At 33.0% G+C, this 22,180-nt stretch overlaps 1 protein-coding gene across 1 annotated transcript in view; it reads left to right on the forward strand.

Moving 5' to 3' along the window:
* Positions 1-14,423, forward strand: part of LOC127852485 (adhesion G protein-coupled receptor L2-like) — a 40,191-nt gene extending 25,768 nt beyond the window's left edge. Inside the window, exons 13-23 of the mRNA XM_052386441.1 lie at positions 382-485; positions 2,293-2,395; positions 3,050-3,200; positions 3,591-3,660; positions 4,019-4,085; positions 4,779-4,864; positions 5,695-5,821; positions 6,250-6,291; positions 8,207-8,305; positions 10,382-10,423; positions 12,558-14,423. Of these exons, the coding sequence (XP_052242401.1) occupies positions 382-485; positions 2,293-2,395; positions 3,050-3,200; positions 3,591-3,660; positions 4,019-4,085; positions 4,779-4,864; positions 5,695-5,821; positions 6,250-6,291; positions 8,207-8,305; positions 10,382-10,423; positions 12,558-12,686 (1,020 nt within the window). The 3' untranslated portion in view covers positions 12,687-14,423. The remainder of the gene's footprint in view (positions 1-381; positions 486-2,292; positions 2,396-3,049; positions 3,201-3,590; positions 3,661-4,018; positions 4,086-4,778; positions 4,865-5,694; positions 5,822-6,249; positions 6,292-8,206; positions 8,306-10,381; positions 10,424-12,557) is intronic.
* The last annotated feature ends 7,757 nt before the right edge of the window (positions 14,424-22,180 follow it).

The following is a 22,180-nucleotide window of genomic DNA, read 5'->3' on the forward strand; positions in this document are numbered from 1 at the left end:
AAACAAAATATTTTTAAATATGCTGCCATAAGCCGATAGGTATTATTAAGGAGAAAGAAGATCGAAACATTGTGTTATGTCTACGGTGTAGCGTTCAAATAAAAAACAATTAATCTTTCGTATTAATTATCGTTTAAGAATTGGACATTTTGGGTAAAATTATGACATACTAGCTAGGTTAATATTTAAAACACAAAACCTTCATGATATCTTAGCGGAATGGTGTTCAGTTATGTTCATACCATTCGAATTAGATTCGTGCGTGTTATATTTTTGATAAAAATATAGGGCATAAATACATTGGAATCTAGTAAGATTTTTGACATGCATTTAATTTCAAAAGCATGACATTCTATTTGTATTTTACTTATATTTGTTCAGTCACCTGTGCACGCAAAGACGCTTGGGATCGTTTCCGCTGTAGGCTGTGCTGTCTCTATCGTCTGTCTGATTATCACGCTTGTCATTCATGCCTTGGTCTGGAGGTTGGTAAACATATAGAGAATAACATGTAATGGTGAAATACATATATGTTTACTTAGCCATGCTCAAAAACCTTAGAAACACGACGTCATGAGCAATAAACTTATCTGTGTTTGAAACTTGCATGATTATCTTTCCATTTATGTGACAATTTTCACAATTTTCTGTTTTTATTAAAGTAAGTTAAATCAAAATACTGAAAACATCATGTGATGTCACTATAGTGCACTATTCAACATGGTACAAATACATCGAAAATTATCATATGTGTCGTTATTTAGTTCATGTGGATTTGGTGATTGTATAAATAGTTGTATTAACGTCTTTATTTTACAAAATAAATACAATTGTTAGGTAATGTGTGAATGTGTAAGACAATAGTATAAATTTAAACTGACAGTTTTACACATTTATGCTGCACTACGCAGAAGTCATTGGGATTGCATTTATGTTTTGTCTTTTAGCTATTATTTAAAATATTAATGTACAATCGTGTTGGAACTGCAAGCATACGCTAATTGATTTGTAGTTTTGCACACGATGACTATCAAAGATAAATAGAAGTATTTCTAAATGAAATTTTCTTAACTTTTTTTTAGATTTTTTAATATTTCGTTCGTTTGTTAAATGTTACTCGATAAAATTAATTAAATTTTCCGCTCCACTGCACAACAAGGAACAAAGAGCTAAATATAAAATGTGTGTGATACTGGGTTTTTGTCTAGTTGTTACTGTGGTTATTTCCAAATTGTTTGATCATGTTTATGAAGCTGTGCATATGTGTTTTGAGCAGTTGTCGCCCGAATCTCTAATAATGGTTCCATTTTTGTTGAGACATATATTATTTACAGCTTCACAAAACTGCATACATTCAGAAACGTTACATGAATCAAAATATAACTTCACATTATATGTCTTAAAACAATGAAATATCAGCAAGTATTGCACTTTTTTATTATTTGCTTGTTGAGTGAAATAAACGTCTTCAGTATTTCTACTAGGTCTTGATGTTTATAAAATAAACACACATTCGTATATCCTTTAACTTTCCACATTTTAGTGTGCTTCTTAAGACTGCCAAAATTATCATCTTCTTTCTTTTCATTTTGTATTTGTCTGTGTGACATGTGATATGTTTCTGCGGTTTTGTGATGTGTCAGACCGTTTTGCTATTGCCCACTTGTTATTAAAACGGAACTCGTTTTAGGCAGAGATTTTTCTATTGCTGATGCAGCTGCGGTTTCATTTAGCTTATTTTTGTGTTAATATACATGTGTAGTTTCACTTATTTTGTGATAAAATAATTGGCATTTCAAAACAGTATCTATGTATAAAACTATTCAATTAACTAAGTTCAATACTAATTATATGCAGACATATTTTTATTGGAATCGCAAAAACGATCTTAATATCTAGTTACATAATAATCATGTTAATTTAGATGACAAATTGTCAATGTTATCAAGTATAGTTATTTATTAACGTTATATGAATGCATCCGCGCTGAACGTAACATTAAAGCAATATGTTTTGCAAATAGGCATTCCTTCTTGTTGTTCTTTTTTGCATAAACATTGCAAATTATTAATCTAGGAGTTACGTACTATCGCATCTCTGAACGGCATTTATTCCATTTTGTTGGATTCGTTATACACATTCTGGTTAGTTAAAAATATATCATTAATAACATCTTACAATTATGTTATACATTTCCGAATATAATGTCTAACATGTTATAAAAATCACAAAGCGTCTGTTTGTACCTAAGGTTCTAAAATCTTAAACGATCTTATTTATGCTGTTTTTCAGACTCGTGCGCTCTGACAGAGTGATCGTAATCATGCATTTCTGCGTTGCCTTGCTTTTCGCATTGATCTTCTTCCTAGGGGGAGTCAACCGAACAGAGAGCAGGGTACCTGACCTCGATTTATTATTTGTTTTACTATGCATAACAATCTTTTGTGTTACATATTATAATTACAGCTAACATCACTAATAAAAAAATCAAAGTTTCTGTATTATTTGAGTACATTATTTTTATGATGGTTTATATAAAGTGATTCATAGATTCAACTTTACACTATTTATGGAGATGACGTTAATTTAATTGTTATAAGTTGACATAATTCTAATTTATTTATGAAAATAATCTGTTTAAATTACTTTTAATCTAAAATAATTTATGTGTTAAGCCGTTCAATTGAGACCTTGATGTGCTCTACTCATTTAGCCGGTCATATTGTTAAAAAATGGTCAATATTGTCTCGTTACGTTATTATACATTTTAATATACGTTAAAACGTCTCTTTTATATTAGTTGCGACGCATATTGTAAAAATGATAAAAAAGACATATGCCAAATAATTCAATCAACTAATTTGTGCTCGGAATGAGACCATCATTATGTAAATTCTTTGAATACCATTTATAAATAAAAATGGCACACATAGGTCACGATAAACAAATAATTTACATTCTAAAGTTCTTATTATTCTTGTTCACATTATCACTTATTTGTTAAACACGGTGCGATATTTATGCATAATGTTTTTCCTGCTCTTTCCAGGGCGCATGCGTGGCTTTTGCAGCTGCCATCCAGTTCTTCTTCTTGGCCACGTTCTTCATGATGTTGCTGATTGGCCTTGAGATTTTCATTTGCGTCGTGCACGTGTTTATGACAAAGTTCAGAACCAAGGTCCTCGTACCACTTGCATGGAGTGAGAATTTAGTTCATTGTGTTATTTCTTTTATTGTCTTGCACTACCAATTACCCTGCTGCGTTAGCAGTTTGGTCACGTTTGTCATAACGAAGGAACGTTTGCTTGTTTTTTGCAAAACATTTTGTGTTTTTGTTTACATTTTATAAATATTTCCATGTTAAAAAGTTATTGCATTAGCACAAACAGCAACCAGGGAATATAGCTATATGCACATAGTGATTTCACATGTATTACAATCAACATATAAAAGCCGCAGAGCCATGTAAACAACGAATCATTATTATCCTATAAGTAAGCATCAGACATAAATAGAAGATATTTTAAAACGTTTTTTTTTTCAGATATCCATTTGTTATTTTTTATATAGTAATACTTTGTTTTTTTCAGTTATTCCAGGCATAATTGTTGGTGTTTCGCTTGGTGTAAACAAAACACGGGGGTATGGAAATAGTACATTGTAAGTTGAAACACACAGCAGCATTTCTGTTTTGAAGTATAGGTTTCTATTTTAATATTCATTTTTTTTGCTGTTTTTGCTCAATTTTTCAGTGTGAATCATTCAGGCATACGTGTATATTTGTACATTATATTAATCAGACACGTTTACTGGCATTATGCCAATTATATCCAGGACAAAATTCATTTATATTTATAGGTTGTGTATGAATCATAAGTTTGAATTATCATTTGTCACCACAGGTCCCTTTATATGGTTACGTATGTAGACACATCAAGTAACCCATACTTATACATGTGTCAGTCCATAAGCAATAAGTTCTCTGAAATATTAATAATATGAAAGTTATGTTTTCCAGTTGCTGGTTGGACATCTCCTCCGGACTTATTTGGTCCTTTGTTGGACCGGCGTTGTTCATCATTTGTGTAAGTATTCGTCTGTAAAACTGTTGTTTCTTAATCTTTTATAACTATGTCCAAACACAGCACTCGAGTATTGATTAGATATACACTATTCCTATCTCATGGAATATTTCTTTGTGAAAACTGAACAAATGATTTAATCGGGTCTATAACAGTTTGTATTAATGCTACTTCCTGACATGCATTGCGATTATCTTGAATGGTACTTGATACCGTTGGGTTCTGAAATCTTGATGACAGTAAAATAGTTTAGTTACTACTGTTTTTCTTTATTTCTAAGCCGATTAAGAGTTGTATTTCAAATTCATCGATCAATATACATAAAGTAGCAATTTTTACCAATGCTGTAAGAACATGTGAAGGCAATTTTTTACCGTGTTGTTGTGGTTTTATCCTGTAATTGATTCATGATGTGAACGTCTGTTTAAGACTTTGAATATTTGTTTTAAATGAACATTAATTTCTTTGTAGCGACGTATTTAAAAATAGTTTAAAGTATGTTATTCCACTTGAGTTTTTATAGATTCAATATGAAATAGTTCAAGCGTATCTGGAATTTACTCGTTCATGAGACTGATAATGTGCTGATGGCAGTTAATAAGGGGTTCCAAATGGGTATTAAACTGCAGGACAGTTTTATAACGCTTATATGGGTAATCGATTAGGCTGACCCAGTTTATACTTTTTATTTGTTAGGTTAATATATTAGTAGTGATCGTAGTATTGAAACGCAAGTCGTCGTTAGCTGCAATGAAAACCAAGACTCAAACAGAACAACTCAAGTAAGTGACTTCGTTCATTCATGTGATAACATTTTAGTCGTTTATAAATCAAAGTTATAACTGGTGCGTGTATATTGCCTATTGTGGTACCCGTTGTGTTTCATTAGTCTTTAGCTCAAATTAATTGATATTTCGTTGTTCCGGATCAGGGTAGGGAATTTTATAATTCTTATCAGCCTGTGCAGAATTTGCTTTCATTTACCAAACACACAAATTACAATTTGAAATGTTCGCGTTCTTAAACCTATGTTTAATTGTATATGTACATTTGCTTTATTGAGACGCAGTATGTACTGTATTGTAAACGTTTAAATACCCGTGGTGGAATGTTTAATAAAGCTATGTTGTTCGCTGTCTGACTTTTGCCCGTGGTGGGATGTTGTATTAGTTTAATGCGTGCTACTATGCGCGATTATATTATCATTTATTTTTGTATAGTTAACTCTCTCAATTATAGCTCACCTGAGCATGATGTGCTCATATTAACAAAGTGTGATCAGTTTATATCCGGCGTCCGTCATCGTGCGATGTGCATAATCAAAGTTTAGCTCGTTACCGTCAATGGCATATATTAGAAAATTCTAAAATCAAAACACTCTTTATGCGTCGTTTGAGACACAATTACGATGATACATAGTCTGCGTAGTTATCTATTCTATACCTAGAAACAGTTTTAAATTAAGCCACGATATCTAATCGTCTACAATTGTTCTCCACTTGAACTCGTGTGAGCGCTCCACCGCCATCGCGACCATCGTTGCCACTTTGAATCACAGTTTAAATGCGAATGAATGGTTCGTTATTATTGGATGTTCAATTTTTATTTTAAGGACGGGTTTGTACAGTTTATGCGTGTTATTTCCCGTGGTGGGCCTCACGTGGGTGTTCGGTGTTTTGGCAATCAATGACGACATGTGGATATTTCAGTATATCTTCGCAATACTGAATGGTCTTCAGGTTGGAGGACAGCTAGAACATTTGGTTTACAAGCTAAACTAAGTTCGATAAACAAACAATGATAATTAATAAGATAAATAATTCATTTATCATGTCCTGGGCATACTATTTTGCTGACATTGGTTATGTTTACAGACAGAATAGTTTATTAACGTGTCCTTTTTGTATTAAAAGTATTTATATATATGTACAAAACCACTATACAAGAGTAACGAGAGACGAATGTTACATATTTTCTTCAGTAGTTAGGTAATGATTTGAATCTACCATCAACACATAAACTTAAAAGGCGTGTAAATACTAAAATCTTATATCTTTTTATAATGCCAATAAAGCAGTTATCTTCAAACACACATACTGACTATTTAATTGTGTTAATTTCAGCGATAATAAGGTATGTCTGCTAACCTTTAGATTTTTCGTTTCAGGGCTTCTTCATATTTCTCTTCTATTGTCTTCTGGATAGAAAGGTACAAAATACAGTAATCATTGAAAAGATTTTGAAAGTTTGAATCTTTTATTCCCACAATGAATTTTCTTAGGTATTAACACATATTTCCTTGTTTGATCTTTATCGTCAATAATACGCATGCCTTTCACACTTCAAGATAGTCTTTCATAAATTAGAAGAAAAACATATTTTAAATAAATCTTGTATTCTATTCGATTTCAAATTTAATTTGAAATGTTCAAGGGGGAAATTTTTTAAATGTGTAATGGAGTTATAAGTGGACATATTTTGATTTGAAGAACGTGCAAAACGTTTACCGATAAATTTACAAATAATGTTTTTCAGAATCTACTTTAGTGTTTACTAAGAAACGTTATTTATAATGTTTAATCCTATTGCAATTTTCAATTAATGTAATACTCACGAGAAAAATTAAAATTTAAAATTTCTTGTGGAAACCAATCTTTTATATTTTATTTATACACAGAAAAGAATCGTTTGATTTTTAATAGAAGCAATATGTTACAAATAAAATAAACTTTACATCAACATAACCTTAAAGTCGGCCGAGTTGATATTGGTATGTTTTCCCATTTTTTTTATGTGTCGCACAAAAAGTGATTATGAGTCAAAATGTGATGGTATTTATGTCAGATGTGCAAAATATTTGGTCAAAATCGGTCAAGAAATGCCAAAAATCAGTACAAAGATAGGGCTTTTCAATTTCTGTCCAAGGACAGAAATGATCTAAATTTAAACACGCGCGGGTCACATGTAAAACCACGTGATTCGCTCGAGGCATGGACTCGCCTCAATAATAAAAATAAATACATAGACTCGGAGCACAGGTGTTGGGCGCGTGGCCAAGTTACTCTTTAGTCCACACCAAACACTAATACAACCGTTATGTTTTAATGTTTATTTCAACCGTGTACGATGATCCGTCCTTCACCGTACGCTATTTATCCAAGTATTGGTTCCGCGCCTCAGAGTTACCGAATATCTGAAACCGAAATCGTATTTAACTTGAGCGTCTGATCGACATGGATCTGGACTCGAAATTGCCGATAAACAATTCCCGACTTACAACGATTTCGACGTTATAACGCAAACAAAAGGACAAATCTGTGTTGTAAGTTGATAAACTCGTATTTGTTTATTGTAATAATGTTGATTATGTTCCATAGCTGAGATATTTCGATAGTTTTACTCTTGTAAAAATCGGCACTGAACGTTCGGTCAGACGAAAGCCGACCTGGCATTTTTACGAGTTCGAGAAGTGTTTTCTTGAAGTTTATGTTGGCCAGTAGCCGTTCGTGGTCATTTTTCGTCACGAGGCAACCTTTCCCAACAAAATGGTACATAGTTTACGAAAGTCGACCGGCATTACATGTTGATGTAGGTAATTTTCCTGTGTCAAGAGATACCTACCTTGTATATATATAATATATCAGAACTTTTATTTGTCAAAATGATGAAAATTGTTGTGTTATGACATATTGATAGTGTTAAAGTGACTTGGCCACGCGCCCAAAACCTGTGATTTAGTAGATTTTCTTTGTTTTGAAAAGCGCGGAAGTGGAAATCACGCGAAATTGGGGCTCACGTGACCCATAACGTGTATACGTCACAGGTTAAGAATAGTCTTGAGGATTCCGTTATATACATGATTAGGTTTCGTATTTTAGATGATTTTGGCATTTTTGGCACAATTTTTGCGAAAATCAGTATGGAAGAGTTAAGCTGTTGAATGTATCTGACGAATACTGATGAATTCTGGTCAATTGAGAAAACCAAATTGTTGTGAGAAATATCAACTCGGCCGGCTTTAAGGCAAATAATGGCTCTAAGCAGATATCTTGTACTACCCTGTAAGGATCCGACCCAGAATATTGTATAAAAAAGTCACAGCTCCGTTTCTTTTACTCGGACAGGTTCGAGACGCTCTAAGAAGACGGCAAGACCGGAAGCGCACTCTTCAGACTCTGAGCTCTGATTTGCGGAAACGGTCGCACAGTGCCTCTCAAAGAAAAGTGTGTTTGTTTAGATTATAGTGATTATCACCGTTATCAACAGTTTTTAACTTTTTTTCCGAAGAAAAAACCTAGTTATAAGATTTGTCTGTGTCGGCGGGCGGGCGGCCGGGCGGGCGGAACAATTCTAAATGAGCTTGTCCGGGCAATAACTATGTCGATCATTGTGAGATTTAAAATCATTTGGCATATTTGTTCACCATCATTGGACGGTGTGTGTCATGCGAAAGAATTACGTCGATATCTGCAATATCAAGGTTACACTTTGTATTCAAAGGTCAAAAATGGCCATAAATGAACTTGTCCGGGCAATAATTATAGGTTATTAGACGTTTCACTGTACAATACGGAGATTTGAAGTCATATTGGACGAGCCGTTAGGCGAGTCCAATATGACTTCAAACTGTGTGCGAGTCCAAATATATCACGTATTGTACAGTTTAAACGTCTAATAAACTTTTTATTCTATATCCTCATTACCAAACCAGCTTTCCGTATTTTTATTTTCATTCATTGATTACGCACTTTATGACGTATCTCGTGTGACGTCATTTCTCTGACGAAACATACTAGTATAAGCAAGACTCTGCATTTTAGGGACAACAATATGGAGGTGGTAGTGTTTAATAAATCTAGTAGCAAATTATACCATTTTGATAGCATTGAACGTATCCAAAAGGCAAAACGTATTTCGGATTGTGTGTTTGTCATGCATAATTGTTAACTTCCATAGGAATAAAACAACTCGCTCCGACAGGATTACGAATTCGTAAATTGTGTTTTGGCCTTTGGGTCAGAATGGTGAGCATGTGTACAAACGCTATCAACAAATACTGTGGTTTAAAATACATTTCGATAAATGGATGGAAGAACAGAACATGGAAAATGGAAATGCATATCATTGTAACTTAGTTGTTATTAGGCTACAGTAGCATTAGATTAACGTTGTCATTAAGGTTAATAAAATTGATTTTTTGTTTTGCTGTTGCATATTTGTTTTTAATTTCTAGCAATAACAATATCACTTGCTTTTGCATTTTTTTTAAATTTCTAACAATAAAAATTAATTAAATATCACATTCTCGTTTTTTATTTCCTCTCATATTTTAAATAGGAAAGTATTACAAAGAGACATACAAGCAAAATATCGCCTGTGTGAATCGATTATAGTACATTCGGATACTTTTTCTCGGTAACGGCTTTTATCGTTATAAAACAATTGCTTAGTGCACTTGTACTCAACTGTCCAATATGGAAAAAATACAGACTTTTTGGATCCAATACCGGAATATATTGGACGGTCACGTGGTACATATGAAGAATGCCGATTTGATGAATTTATTGGATATAGAATAATATGTCATTCATTGTGAGATTTTATAATAACTCGGTACATTTGTTCACAATTATTGGTCGGTGTGTCATGCGAAAGAATTACGTCGATATCTCCAAGGTCAAGGTAACACTTTGAGTTTAAAGGTCAATAATGACCATAAATGATCTTGTTTGGGCCATAACTATGTCATTCATTGTCAGATTTTGAAATGTCTTGGTACACCCGGATCATCACGCTAATTTTTAACCAGGTTTTCCGAAGGAAAAACCGGTAATAAGATTGGTGAATGTCGGCGGGTGGGCGGGCGTTTGAGCGGAACAATTCTTTTGAGCGCAACTCCTCCTTCATTTCTCAACGGATTTCAATGAACCTTTCACAAAATAATTGTCACCAAGTGCCCTAGCGCATATTTTCGGGACTTCATGACTCGGTCGAAATCAAGGTCGCCACGACTAAAAATAGATTGAATTTGACATTTTCGTCGTCTCCTTTTTGTATTTAAAGTAGTTATATATATGTACAAAACCACTATAAAAGAGTAACGAGAGACGAATGTTACATATGTTCTGCAATCTACCATCTACACATAAACTTAAAAGGCATGTACATACTAATATCTTAGATCTTTTTATAATGCCAATAAAGCATTCATCTTCAAACACACACACTGACTTATTTAATTGTGTTAATTTCATAATTTAAAAAGGTACGTCTGCTAACCTTTAGATTTTTCGTTTCAGGGCTTCTTCACATCTCTCTTCTATAGTGTTCTGGATAGACAGGTAAAAATGCAGTAATCATTACGAAAGAGTTTGACAGTGTGAATATTTTATTCCCAAAATGAATTTTTCTAAGGCATCAACACATATTTCCTTGTTTGATTTTTATGATCAATTATACGCCTTCCTTTCACACGTCAAGATAGTCTTTCATTAATTAGAAGACAAAATATTTTAAATAAATATTCGATTTTAAACATAAAATGAAATGTTCAAGGGGGAAATCCTTCTTATGTGTAATGGAGTTATTAGTGGAAATAATTTGATTTGAAGAACGTGCAAAACGTTTACCGATACATTTACAAATATTGTTTTTCAAAATCTACTTTAGTTTTTACTTAGAACCGTTATTTATAATGTTGAATCCTATGGCAATTTTCAATGTATGTAATACATAATAGAAAACTTAAAATTCAAGATTCCTTGTGGAAACCAATGTTTTATATTTTATTTATAAACAGAGAAGAATCGTTTGATTTTAAAGGGATCTTTTCACGCTTTGGTAAATTGACAAAATTGAAAAAAAGTTGTTTCAGATTCGCAAATTTTCGTTTTAGTTATGATATTTGTGAGGAAACAGTAATACTGAACATTTACCATGGTCTAATATAGCCATTATATGCATCTTTTGACGATTTTAAACCCTAAAAATTATAAAGCGTTGCAACGCGAAACGATTGAATAATTTGGAGAGTTCTGTTTTTGTCGTTAAATTTTGTGAAACTACGAATATTGCTTATATAAGGTATAAAATACGTCCAGTATGTGTACTCGGCGGAATAGCTCAGTAGGCTAAGGCGTTTTTACTTCAGGACTCTGGCAGGACTCCAGGGGTCACTGGTTCGAAACCTGGACCGGGCAATGTTCATTTCCTTTTTTAAATTTTATTCTTGATTTTTTACTGGAGCTGTTACGATAGAATGCTTACATTTATCGATATAAAGCATTTAATGAATAAGTTAAAAAAATGCCAAAATCTGTGAAAAGGCCCCTTTAAATAGAAGCAATATGTTACAAATAAAAGGTCACACTTGGAGTTCAAAAGTCAAAAATGGTCATAAATGAGCTTGTTCGGGCCATAACAATGTCATTTATTGTCAGATTTTGAAATGACTTGGTACACACGGATCATCACAGTAATTTTTAACCAGGTTTTCTGAAGGAAAAAAATGGTTATTAGATTGGTGAATGTCGTCTGGTGGGCGGGTGGTCGGGCGGTTGGAACAATTCTTCCGAGCGCAACTCCAACTTCATTGCTCCACGGATTTTTATGAAGCTTTCACAAAATTATTGTCAACAAATGCCTTGGCGCATATTGTCGGGATTTTATGACTCGGTCGAAATCAAGGTCGCCATGACTAAAAATAGATTGAATTTGTTATTTTCTTTCGACCGCAACTCCTCCTTTATCCTCAACGGATTTGAATGAAACATTTACAAAGTGTTTATCATTAAATACCCTGGCGCATATTGAAAGGGTTTTTTTCCGGTCAAGGTCACTCTGGCTAAAAATATATGTTTATACTTTTCTTCATATAGCCCTTTTTTATCAATTCCTTCAATATTTAATATGTTTATACCTCACTTACATTTACACTTTAATGGGGTCAAAGGTAATGTTGGTCAATGTCAAGGTTCTTTTTCTTATCCTGTTAAATGTGCCATTAGCAAAGAGAAATAATTAGCATACTTGGATTAATTCTTTGGTTGTTACCTCCCTTTTTATTATAAATATATGTTTTAACCTGGCAATCTGGTCCCTTGTTTAGTTATAGCATGGTTGTCATTTAGCATACTCACACGTTTAATTGAGTTAGCTCGTAACAGACAACCCTCCTACTGGATGAAGAAGTAGGGGGATAACCGGATGTAGACATTAGTCTGTGACCGATCCCCAAGCTAGTAATGAAAACGTTTCTAATGAACATTTCCAAACGATGTGTTGATATTGTAAGATTTTTCATAAGAGCAATTGCAATTTACAGTGGGTGTTTTTATGCAAATATTTTTACCAAGAACAATAAAACGTTTTCTGAACAACTCTAAAGTGCGTCACACAACAATCTATATAGTCTGATAAACAAAAAAAGAGTGATCAATAAAGAAGAATAAATTACTGAAAGTTTATATATTTAAGCCAAAACATAGCAAGACCCCTGAGCAACCGGTGGCGGATGCTGCAGACGACAGATGTATGCGCGGTGAGCGTCGCCAGTACCACAGTAACATCCGGTTGGGCAAACAGCGACGCATGGAGGACCTTTAGACACACTTGTCATGTCTTTGTAAATATGTTCAACTCGAAAATACAAGTATATTGAAAGCTGTACATTCGAACGTTGCTGTATGGTTATTATTGTTGAATATATATTTTATTGAAAATCAGACATTTTAAATAAAATTGCTATGCGACTCATGCGTGTATAAATCAAATGTATCATGTGCTGTGTTCGTGATATTCATACGCGAATGTTGTTTAATTATTTATTTGTTTTGGAAATACATTATTTATATTATCTTTTTAATTTAAGGTACACACATCACTAGTTAATTGTTTTTATGAGAAATGTTATAATAACAAGAGTAATAACCAAATTGTAACGAATGCATTTTATGACAAAAGAACGGAATTCATACTCGGAATCAATAATGCAATTGTATAAAAAACACCTGTAATTAACAGCAAAACTTTTCATCTATTTCACGTGGAAGGGAATCTTTAAATTTACAATACACATAAGTTAAATGATAGTATTAATTTGTTAATTGAAAATGCATTTTTTCATCAAATAAGCAGACAAACAATACGAGAATTGCAATTCAGTGCACGTTTTTAAAGCATGAAAAACATAATTGAATTTATCACATGCTATACCCGGTTTCCCATGTAATACAACCATTACATTGTTTTTTTATTACTTATGTGTAATACAACATTTTAAGCGTTTTCATTGGCTTAGTTTTCGTTTATTGACAAATCGTATTTTGTTATTTTGCTGAAATAACATTGCAACGTCAAATGACGTCACAAAATGTAAACAACATTCGGGATTTATCGTTATGTTTGCGTAAATATTTATTAAATTTGCTCATGTAAAAGCATTTGATCAAAAAATTCCTGAACTCGTTTTATAAAATATGGTATGATATGACAACTCGTGCCAGATCCTATATATAAGGTAATAACAAGCCAGAGTTGTTTTGTATAGACAAAGGAACGTACCAAATTCAAATTAATTCCTTTATTATAATGTTTGCTGCTTCTTCCTGTATTTGCGCGATGATTATCTGAGATATTAACTCCATGACACTATATTCTCAAATCTTTTTCTATAAAGAAGGAATGTAGTTGACAATTGTTAATAGTTTTATTTGATCGATTGTCAAAAAGTGGTAACTCTGTTACTCTTGTATCTTCAATGCAATTGAGTAATTAAATAGTAATTAAATTGAATGCGTTTTAATTCCCTTTTATTATTGTTTAATTTGAGTTACAATGCTATGACGTTAAATTTTATTTACACTTAAATGTATTATGAATATTGCTGGGCCATGTGTGATGTTGAGCGCTCTATAACCAGGTTTAAACCCCCAATGCTTTGCATTGACTGTAATAAGGCGGTGACCCCAGCTTTATTCATATTTTCTGTTTATGTTGGTTTGTATTGTGCTGTATTGTGCTGTTTTGTACTGTTTGGGCAATCGGTCACTTGCCTTAAATAAAAGACCAACTAATTGTTTTTAATGAAAATTCAATACTGCTCCAGCAGCTGGAGTTTCACTTCTTTATATTGTAACAGCCAATATATCACAGGTATCTTATAACACAATATATATATAGAATCAAAACAGCAACACACATCACACATAGTCAAAATACAATTTTGCACTACATAATCGCTTTAGACCACGGCCTTGTAAATGTAAATGAAATGGCTTTAAACGAACATAAAACAAAGTAAAATAATATAATCACACTTAAAGCAGCTTTAATATGATATTGCTTTTCTGCCATATATTGCTTTTAAGCCATAAATAAAATCGAAAAGTTGAAAATAAAAATGTTGTTATATTATTTCACTTGTGTAACACGTGTTTACCAATATGAATAAATAGTAACGGTTAATGTAGGCGCCTTTTTGTTGATAGAGTTGGAGTGCAGTTAAAAAATATATCGAACGGGCTCTCTCATTTTTTAAGTTTGAAATTGGGTGTTTTATATGAATGGTGTACCGGTTTTAATAGTATTTCAGTCATGTCTTTGTAGTAAGTGAATATATATATATAAGAAATAACTGTGTATGTTTGTTTCAAAGCTTTTATCTCAGGCGTGTCAGATTTATGTGTTTTTGCTCAAACGGTATGATATAATCTTTCAAAATATATGAAAGCAGTACCTCACGTATAGCGATTGGTAAACAAAGAGACGGAAGTTAAGGGACAAATGTTGCATAATATTAATGAAAGTAGACTCATGAACACAAATTGTATATATAATGAACTCTTAAAAAAGTTCATGATTTTACATATGTGATGTATACAAAACCAGTTATAACTTGTCACTGAAGTGTTGAATATGCTCCGACGCCGTATTTAGATACATGTCGAATGTTGGTATTATAATAGCCATACATACATACAAATTCAAAGTGGAAACATGGGCATTAGCAATTTTTCATATAATATAGGATAATGCAAATGACAAGAACATGTTCTTAATGTAGGAGCACCCCTAACAATGAGGGATAGAATACATTGACAAGTGTAGGAGTATTTCAACGGACAATTTGGCTCATCGACAGACAGACATACGATCACCGTTTTCTTTATCATTTTAGCTTTTCGGCATTTTCCTATATAACAATCTCAAATGCATTACATCTTTATATACGTGATTTTTCTTAAGATTATATTTCAAACGCTATTAACACACAACTTTTCTTGCGCGTGGAACTAAGACTGGAACAAACTATGTGTTGTTTTTTTCACCAATATTTTGTCTCCTGGCCCCTATAAGGCCCCTGCGGACCGTAACTATACGGGTCTCCGTACTGACCCCACTGTTGTTGCTGATGAGACGGGCGTCCCGTCTGGTAGCCAGCCGCGTCCGAACCGTGACCATAGGTACTGGAACAAAAACAAAACATACCATTTAGCTTACAATCCATGCGAAATCGCATCGTACGTTCAAAATGCTATATGTGATGAAATCACTATGAGTCAGTAACAAATTTCCATAATAGGTTTGTTCAATACACGCCTCAAGTGGGATTCGAACTTAAACTTGTAAAAGGTAGTGAAGTTCTAATAAAGCATAACTAAACTTAAGTCCCGTTATCGACAGTGCGCATGCATATAGCGGTACGTCATGTGCATTTTGCTCGTACATATTTTTATTCTACTCATTTTATCACGCCTCTAAAACGTGTCTCAGGGGACAACTTTGTAAACGTTTATAAACACCAGTCAAACGCTTCAAGAAACTAATAAATATATACGTTCTAACAAATCATTTTATTCTTGAAAATATATCATGATGAGAAAATAGATAAAAAACCTTTTTAAAATTGATCTAAAACAAATATAGAATTCATGTTTTGAGCATGTTGCATATAATGAAAAATATATAATGCGCCTTTTGCAAGTAGTGCGTACTTTCAGTAAACGTTAGATCCTCTTTAAGCAAACTGACTCTCAAACTTTACCTTTTTTCTGCCAGCACTGTGTTCATATTTCTGAGGTACATGTAGCGCTGTACTTATGGAAGATATATTCCGTGCTGAGCCACCCTGAAAACAATCAAGTAGAGGATTGAAGAAATACAGAGTAACACAATCGTTTATATTCATTTCAGGTCCTTTATTTATAAACATTTTAACTAACCTTTGAAAGAAGTCAACAAATAAAGAATTTGTGGTTGAAATACTTAGCTTTGGCGATAAAGCAAATCAAATGCAGAAATGAGTATACAATTTTGAATTATATTGGAAATGGTGTAAGAAAGTTGTTAATGCATATTTACATATGATAAAATATTATTTACAATTATGCATTTTTAATATTGGTTTAAAGAGTCCACACATTTTATTTATAACAAAAGCAGCTTAGGAGAATATACATTACGAGCTTACGTAGAAATGATTTTCAACATCACGAATGGACATATGATTTTGTTTTCAAATGCAGAGAAGTTATGGTGAATGGCAATTCTAATAATATTTACTTATCATGAATCTTTACTTATCATATCATATAAGCAGGGGGGCACGCGTATACGGGAGCTTACCGCGTTTAAGTGAGAAAGCTGTTGCAAAACTTCAAAGATGCCGTCGTTTAAGGGTTTTTCGTGAAGGGGTAGCGGATATTTTCACCCGGTAAGCCAGTTTATATTTATATTTCTTTTAAATGAATAAGCCCTTTCGGCTCTACGGTGTTTGTGCTCCCCTCGGTTTTTTCTTTCAAAACCGTAGACGTCGTAATAAAAAAGTTATTGAAGCAAAACCGTCGACAAATTTGTTGTTTAATTTCTTGACCTTCGAGATGTTGGATGTTCAAATATCATTTTCTCTCATAATAAACAGTTTTCGTGCATGTGTACAGTAAAATATAACATAAATCACGAATATTTTATTATCTCGACGCGTTGTTATGTCTATTAATTCATTTAATGCCGAATTATAACCGGTTAACCCCCATTTTAGGAACTAAACTTCCTTTTAAGCACATTTTTGGACCTGACTTCCAAATGATTAACAGCTCTTTTCTATGTTACAAGGTTTTATGCGAAATAACTTTCGTGAATGAATTCCGCATTGGTGCGAATGTCTCGGAAAACATTTTCACAGTTTTCTTTTTTCTATTAATTGTTTTATTATTAATTTGTACTATTATATGTTTTATCGCGTACTTAACGCTAACATTTAGTGTGTGTAATATAAGACATTCGACGGTATTATAAACACAGTGTAATTCTTACCTGTTTATTTTAGCACATATGGACATACTTATGTTTGAATATGCATCCAACGGAATACTATGCTTACTATTTCCAGATATCAAGACGCCAGTTATATATGTTGAGGATTCCAAGATTAAAAAAGACAGCGTAACGAAGTGTGTACCGCTCTAGAATGCGGTAGGTACATGAAAACCCACCAATCAAACAAAAACGATTACGTCGAAGTACCTTGCCAAACAATCACATATACGTGCAATAAAAGTGTAATGAAAAACAGAAGAGGGTAAAGCCGGTTTGATACTAGTATAAGGTTAATGTTACCAAATACTGCCATTGTTGCGATACGGAATATATGAAGCAATTTGGAATACCTGACATCTGCTTAGAAGATGCATATCGGTGGATGTTTTTTTTATGATACTTAAATATGAATTGTTTATTTAATACAATGACATTTGACGCGTTTTACCATAACGATACTGATACATGTATGTGACTTTGATGTGACACATTTTGGACGCCCTTCTTTTAAACCAGTTCTGAGTTGGTCACTATATTATAATCGCAAAAAGTGAATTCGTAGTGGATAGAAAGATTTGTGCAAATGCATTACACGATAAGATTTCAGTAGAAGTGATCAATATAATTTTTATACATGTATGTATTTTCTCTTTTATACCTATGTAAATACATATTATTTATGACGGTTGTATTGAGGGAATAAAGTATTGGTTCACTTAGAAAGATGATTTTGTTTGTTCCTAACATTGCCTTCTAATCGTAAGTAATGTTAATATGTCAAATGCCAAACGAATTATATCCGACCCAAATCTTTTTTTATCATGTATGTAAGTGCTGAATACAATTGAAAATTTATGCAGAGACATCGTAGAAAGAAATGACGTAACACAGATAATGGTTTATTTTCATAACAAAGTGATAAACTAGCATCATTACATATACGGAATAAAACGTGGAAGTAAGTAGCACTCATATCAATTATATGTCAGACGTGTCTAGGTAGACTTTATAAATAAAACAAAAACACTACAAACATCAGCCGTACATGTTTTATTATGTTCGTGTTTTTTATTTGCTGTTTTAGTCCGGCTCTGTTGAAAGATTCTTTCTTGCATATTCTACATTTAAACTCATGTGGTCCATGAATGGGGCATGATATCTCAATCCTCCCCTAATGTAAAATTCCTCATTACATATACTGCAACGAAAGATTCACTTATTTTCGCCCTTTGACCTGCGTCATCTGAAAAGACGGTAAAAGAATGGTTAAAAAAAGTTCATAGCAGAATAAGGTCGACACGTCATAAAATACATGAAATTAATTATAATATAACTGGAAGATAAACGTTCTATTATCTCGTACATCAGCCACCACACAACCCATCTTCTTGAAAATAGGTGAATTGATTCAATTGGTCGGCAGGTTTTTCGAACAGCATTATTATTCTACAGTAAGTAACGTGATTAAGAAAACACTTCTATTGCACCACGTAACATGCTATAAAACTATAATATTGAAGTACACATATACACTTATTTAAGATGGGTAGGTATATCATGTCAAGCTCTTTTACATATGAAAGAGCTGTTTGACATTTGGAAGGCAGATCCCAAAATGTGCTTAAAAGAAAGTCAGTTCCAAATAAGGGGGTTAAACCAATAATGTTTGCCAATAAATTAATTATCAGTGACAAAACGGCGTCGGTAAAATGAAATAATCATGATTTTATTGATTTTTTTCTGTTCACGTGTGTCAATACTGTGTATTATAAGAATAAATGATATTTTTACATCCAATTTCTCGAACGTCCGTAAGTAGACAACAGATTTGTTGACGGTTTTCCTTCAATAACTTTTTTATCCCGACGTCTACGATCTTGAAACAAAAAACCGAAGGAAGCACACACACCGGAGAGCCGAAACGGCGTATTCATTTAAAATAAGTATAAATACAAAGGGGCTTACCGGGTGAAAATATCCTCCCTTCCTTTAAGAAAATCCAACAAACGACGCCATCTTTGAAGTTTCGCAACAACTTTCTCACTTAAACGCGGTAAGCTCCCGTATACGCGTGCCCCCCTGATAAGCATATATTAGAATAAACAGTAATGGCAATCAAATATCGATGCTTGATACCTTAGTTCCTACAGATACATGTGAGTTTTTTTTACTTTTAACCAAACCATAATAACGCAATCAAATACAAACTAAAGATGAAAACTATATGACAAATATCAAAACAATTACACACAAAATAAAATGAAGACGTTTTGTTGACAACAACATTTTTTGCGCATCAAATAAGTTTGTTATTAATCTTTAATGGGTCAATCTAAGCACAACACCATAAAAAAGGTTAGTACGTTGTATTTATGGCATCAGACCACGTCACGTCTATTAAAAACGACATTTCACTTCGAATTCCTTTTACCATTGGGACCAACAAAACTTTTGCACATTATAATCGAACGAGTGAATATATATCTTGCCAAACGTAAAGTAAGTTCCTGTATAATTTTGGGAATATAATGCGTTTTATTTATTGGTTTAACATGCCGGAGTATGTACATGGTTATATTAACAAAGAGGGAATCATATTGAAAACAGACATTCTTTTACAATCGGATAACACAATAATGAGTTTGAGAGGTAAGTTTATGGAAATTATTTTATCAATGTTGTTCAAAATGTTATAAAATATATTCAAGAGTGTGTTATTATTATGTAGTAGAGATGCACAGACAAAAACTATTCATGTTCAAATGTTATTTCGTCGAATTGAAATGTCTGTTAACAGGGACCTACCCTACGCAAGGAAAGTACGATGTAGACAAATATGGCAAATATACTGAAGTCATTCGGTATTTGTGTTCCACAATTCTGGACTGCGAGAGATATAACACTAGATATAAGAGTATTAAATATTTTGAGTATAGGCAATATCTCAATACAAATGTGTTTAATTTGTGTCGATATTAATAGCGAAACAAAATGCATGCAAGTATAGATTATACTGGTGCAAATATCTCATACATAGCTACTTATAATTTACCATTGCATATTCGGTACAAATATTCAAAGTAATTATGTTAAACTTTATGTACACTTTCAGTATGTTGAATCTCTCTGCATAATTTACAATGACAACAGTATTTTATGATTTTATGATATACCAAGTGACCATGCCATGTTATTTCTTTTTACAATCAGAAACAAATTGAATGAAACTGAAATTTCGTAAAGTAATTAAAATTCAAACAATATTTTAATTACATTCGATATTTGAAAAAAATATAAAACTATAAAGGTAATTCCATTGTGTAAACAGCACTTATTTAGAATATTTCTATATAAAAACATATGTGCGTTGCTTTAATTATTTGTGTTTCATTTGAAATGCGAAATCTAAGCTCACGCTCAACGATGTGAACATATATTACAATATCTACGATAATAAGTTTAATTAACGAACTTAAAACGTTCATTTATTATGTACTTATATTGCCTATACACGTTACATAATACGTATGCATTCAAAGTATATTTGTGATCAAAAGCCTAACTGTATTTATAAAACAAAATACTTTTCAAACACACAAGCAGACGGACGGACGGTCAAACGCATCCGCAAGTACCTCGTTATCATCGTCAGAGCGGCTTGATCCGCTATTCTTTGACAGCTTGGACCCGCTGGAATACGGGTCTTCAGGCTGTTCATAACCTATACGGATCTGGGGAACGCTACTTTTGCCGTGACTTTCGCGACATTGGCGCTTCTCTTCACGTTCGCGTTCTTTGCGTTCCATGGCAAGGCGGTTCTTTTTTTTTGCCTCGTTTTCCTTTCTTAGCTCCTCGTCTCGTTCTTGTTTTTTGTTCTCGATCTTTTTCGCTTTCGCAATTTCTTGCTGGCGTAATTTTTCGTCATCCGTGTCCTTTCGCTTGTTTCTACTCCTATCACTCTCGCTATTCTACGAAAGTGTTTTCGTTTGCACTACCACATCCATGTATTTATGTGGATCTCTGATCCCCGTATCTAGCTGATCGTAACTCGAATTGATATTTCGAGGAACTGCGACTGTAACAGACTATTTTCTTTCTAAAGAGATATGGACATGTCGCAATATTTTATATAGCTTGCCGATATATTACATTTAATGACTTTAACATGATACGCTAGGAATAAGTACAGAGAAAATACTTATATAAAATAAAGATCTGAAATGGGAAAAGTTTTTGTTCTATATTTCGGTATGAATACATTCCTGTAAATTGTTTGTACCTTTGATGTAATGAATGATTTAGAAATAATTATATATTATTAAAATTACACTTTAAATTAAGAACAGTACATATTTAAGTAACGACTTGACATGCTATGCCGTGTTTTTCGTAATATAAAGAAAACAAAATGTTTTACAAGAATGAGCCGTTTTTATTTATTGAATAATGAATTTTTGACGGACCATTAATGCTACGAAGTTATACCAATGACATAAGTGACGCGATTCTTTTTGGTCTGTGCAAAGCATTATCTAAAGAGACCAGACTCATTTACTAATGAGTTCTTATGATCATGGCTCCAACCGCCTCAAATTCACGAATATTCATATCTGACCCAGCGACTACCATTGACAATGTTTATGAGAGTAGGCTCAGCTGTGAAAGATGTGCAGGTTGTTATCTTTGTCTGCATTTTCTTGAGATCAGAAGAATCTCTTTGATGGACATTACCTGCAAATGCATCAGCCAACACCCAGTGAGATCCGTATTGATCAATATCG

Source organism: Dreissena polymorpha, chromosome 12 (genome assembly GCF_020536995.1).
Source record: "Dreissena polymorpha isolate Duluth1 chromosome 12, UMN_Dpol_1.0, whole genome shotgun sequence".
NCBI classification, from domain to species: domain Eukaryota; kingdom Metazoa; phylum Mollusca; class Bivalvia; order Myida; family Dreissenidae; genus Dreissena; species Dreissena polymorpha.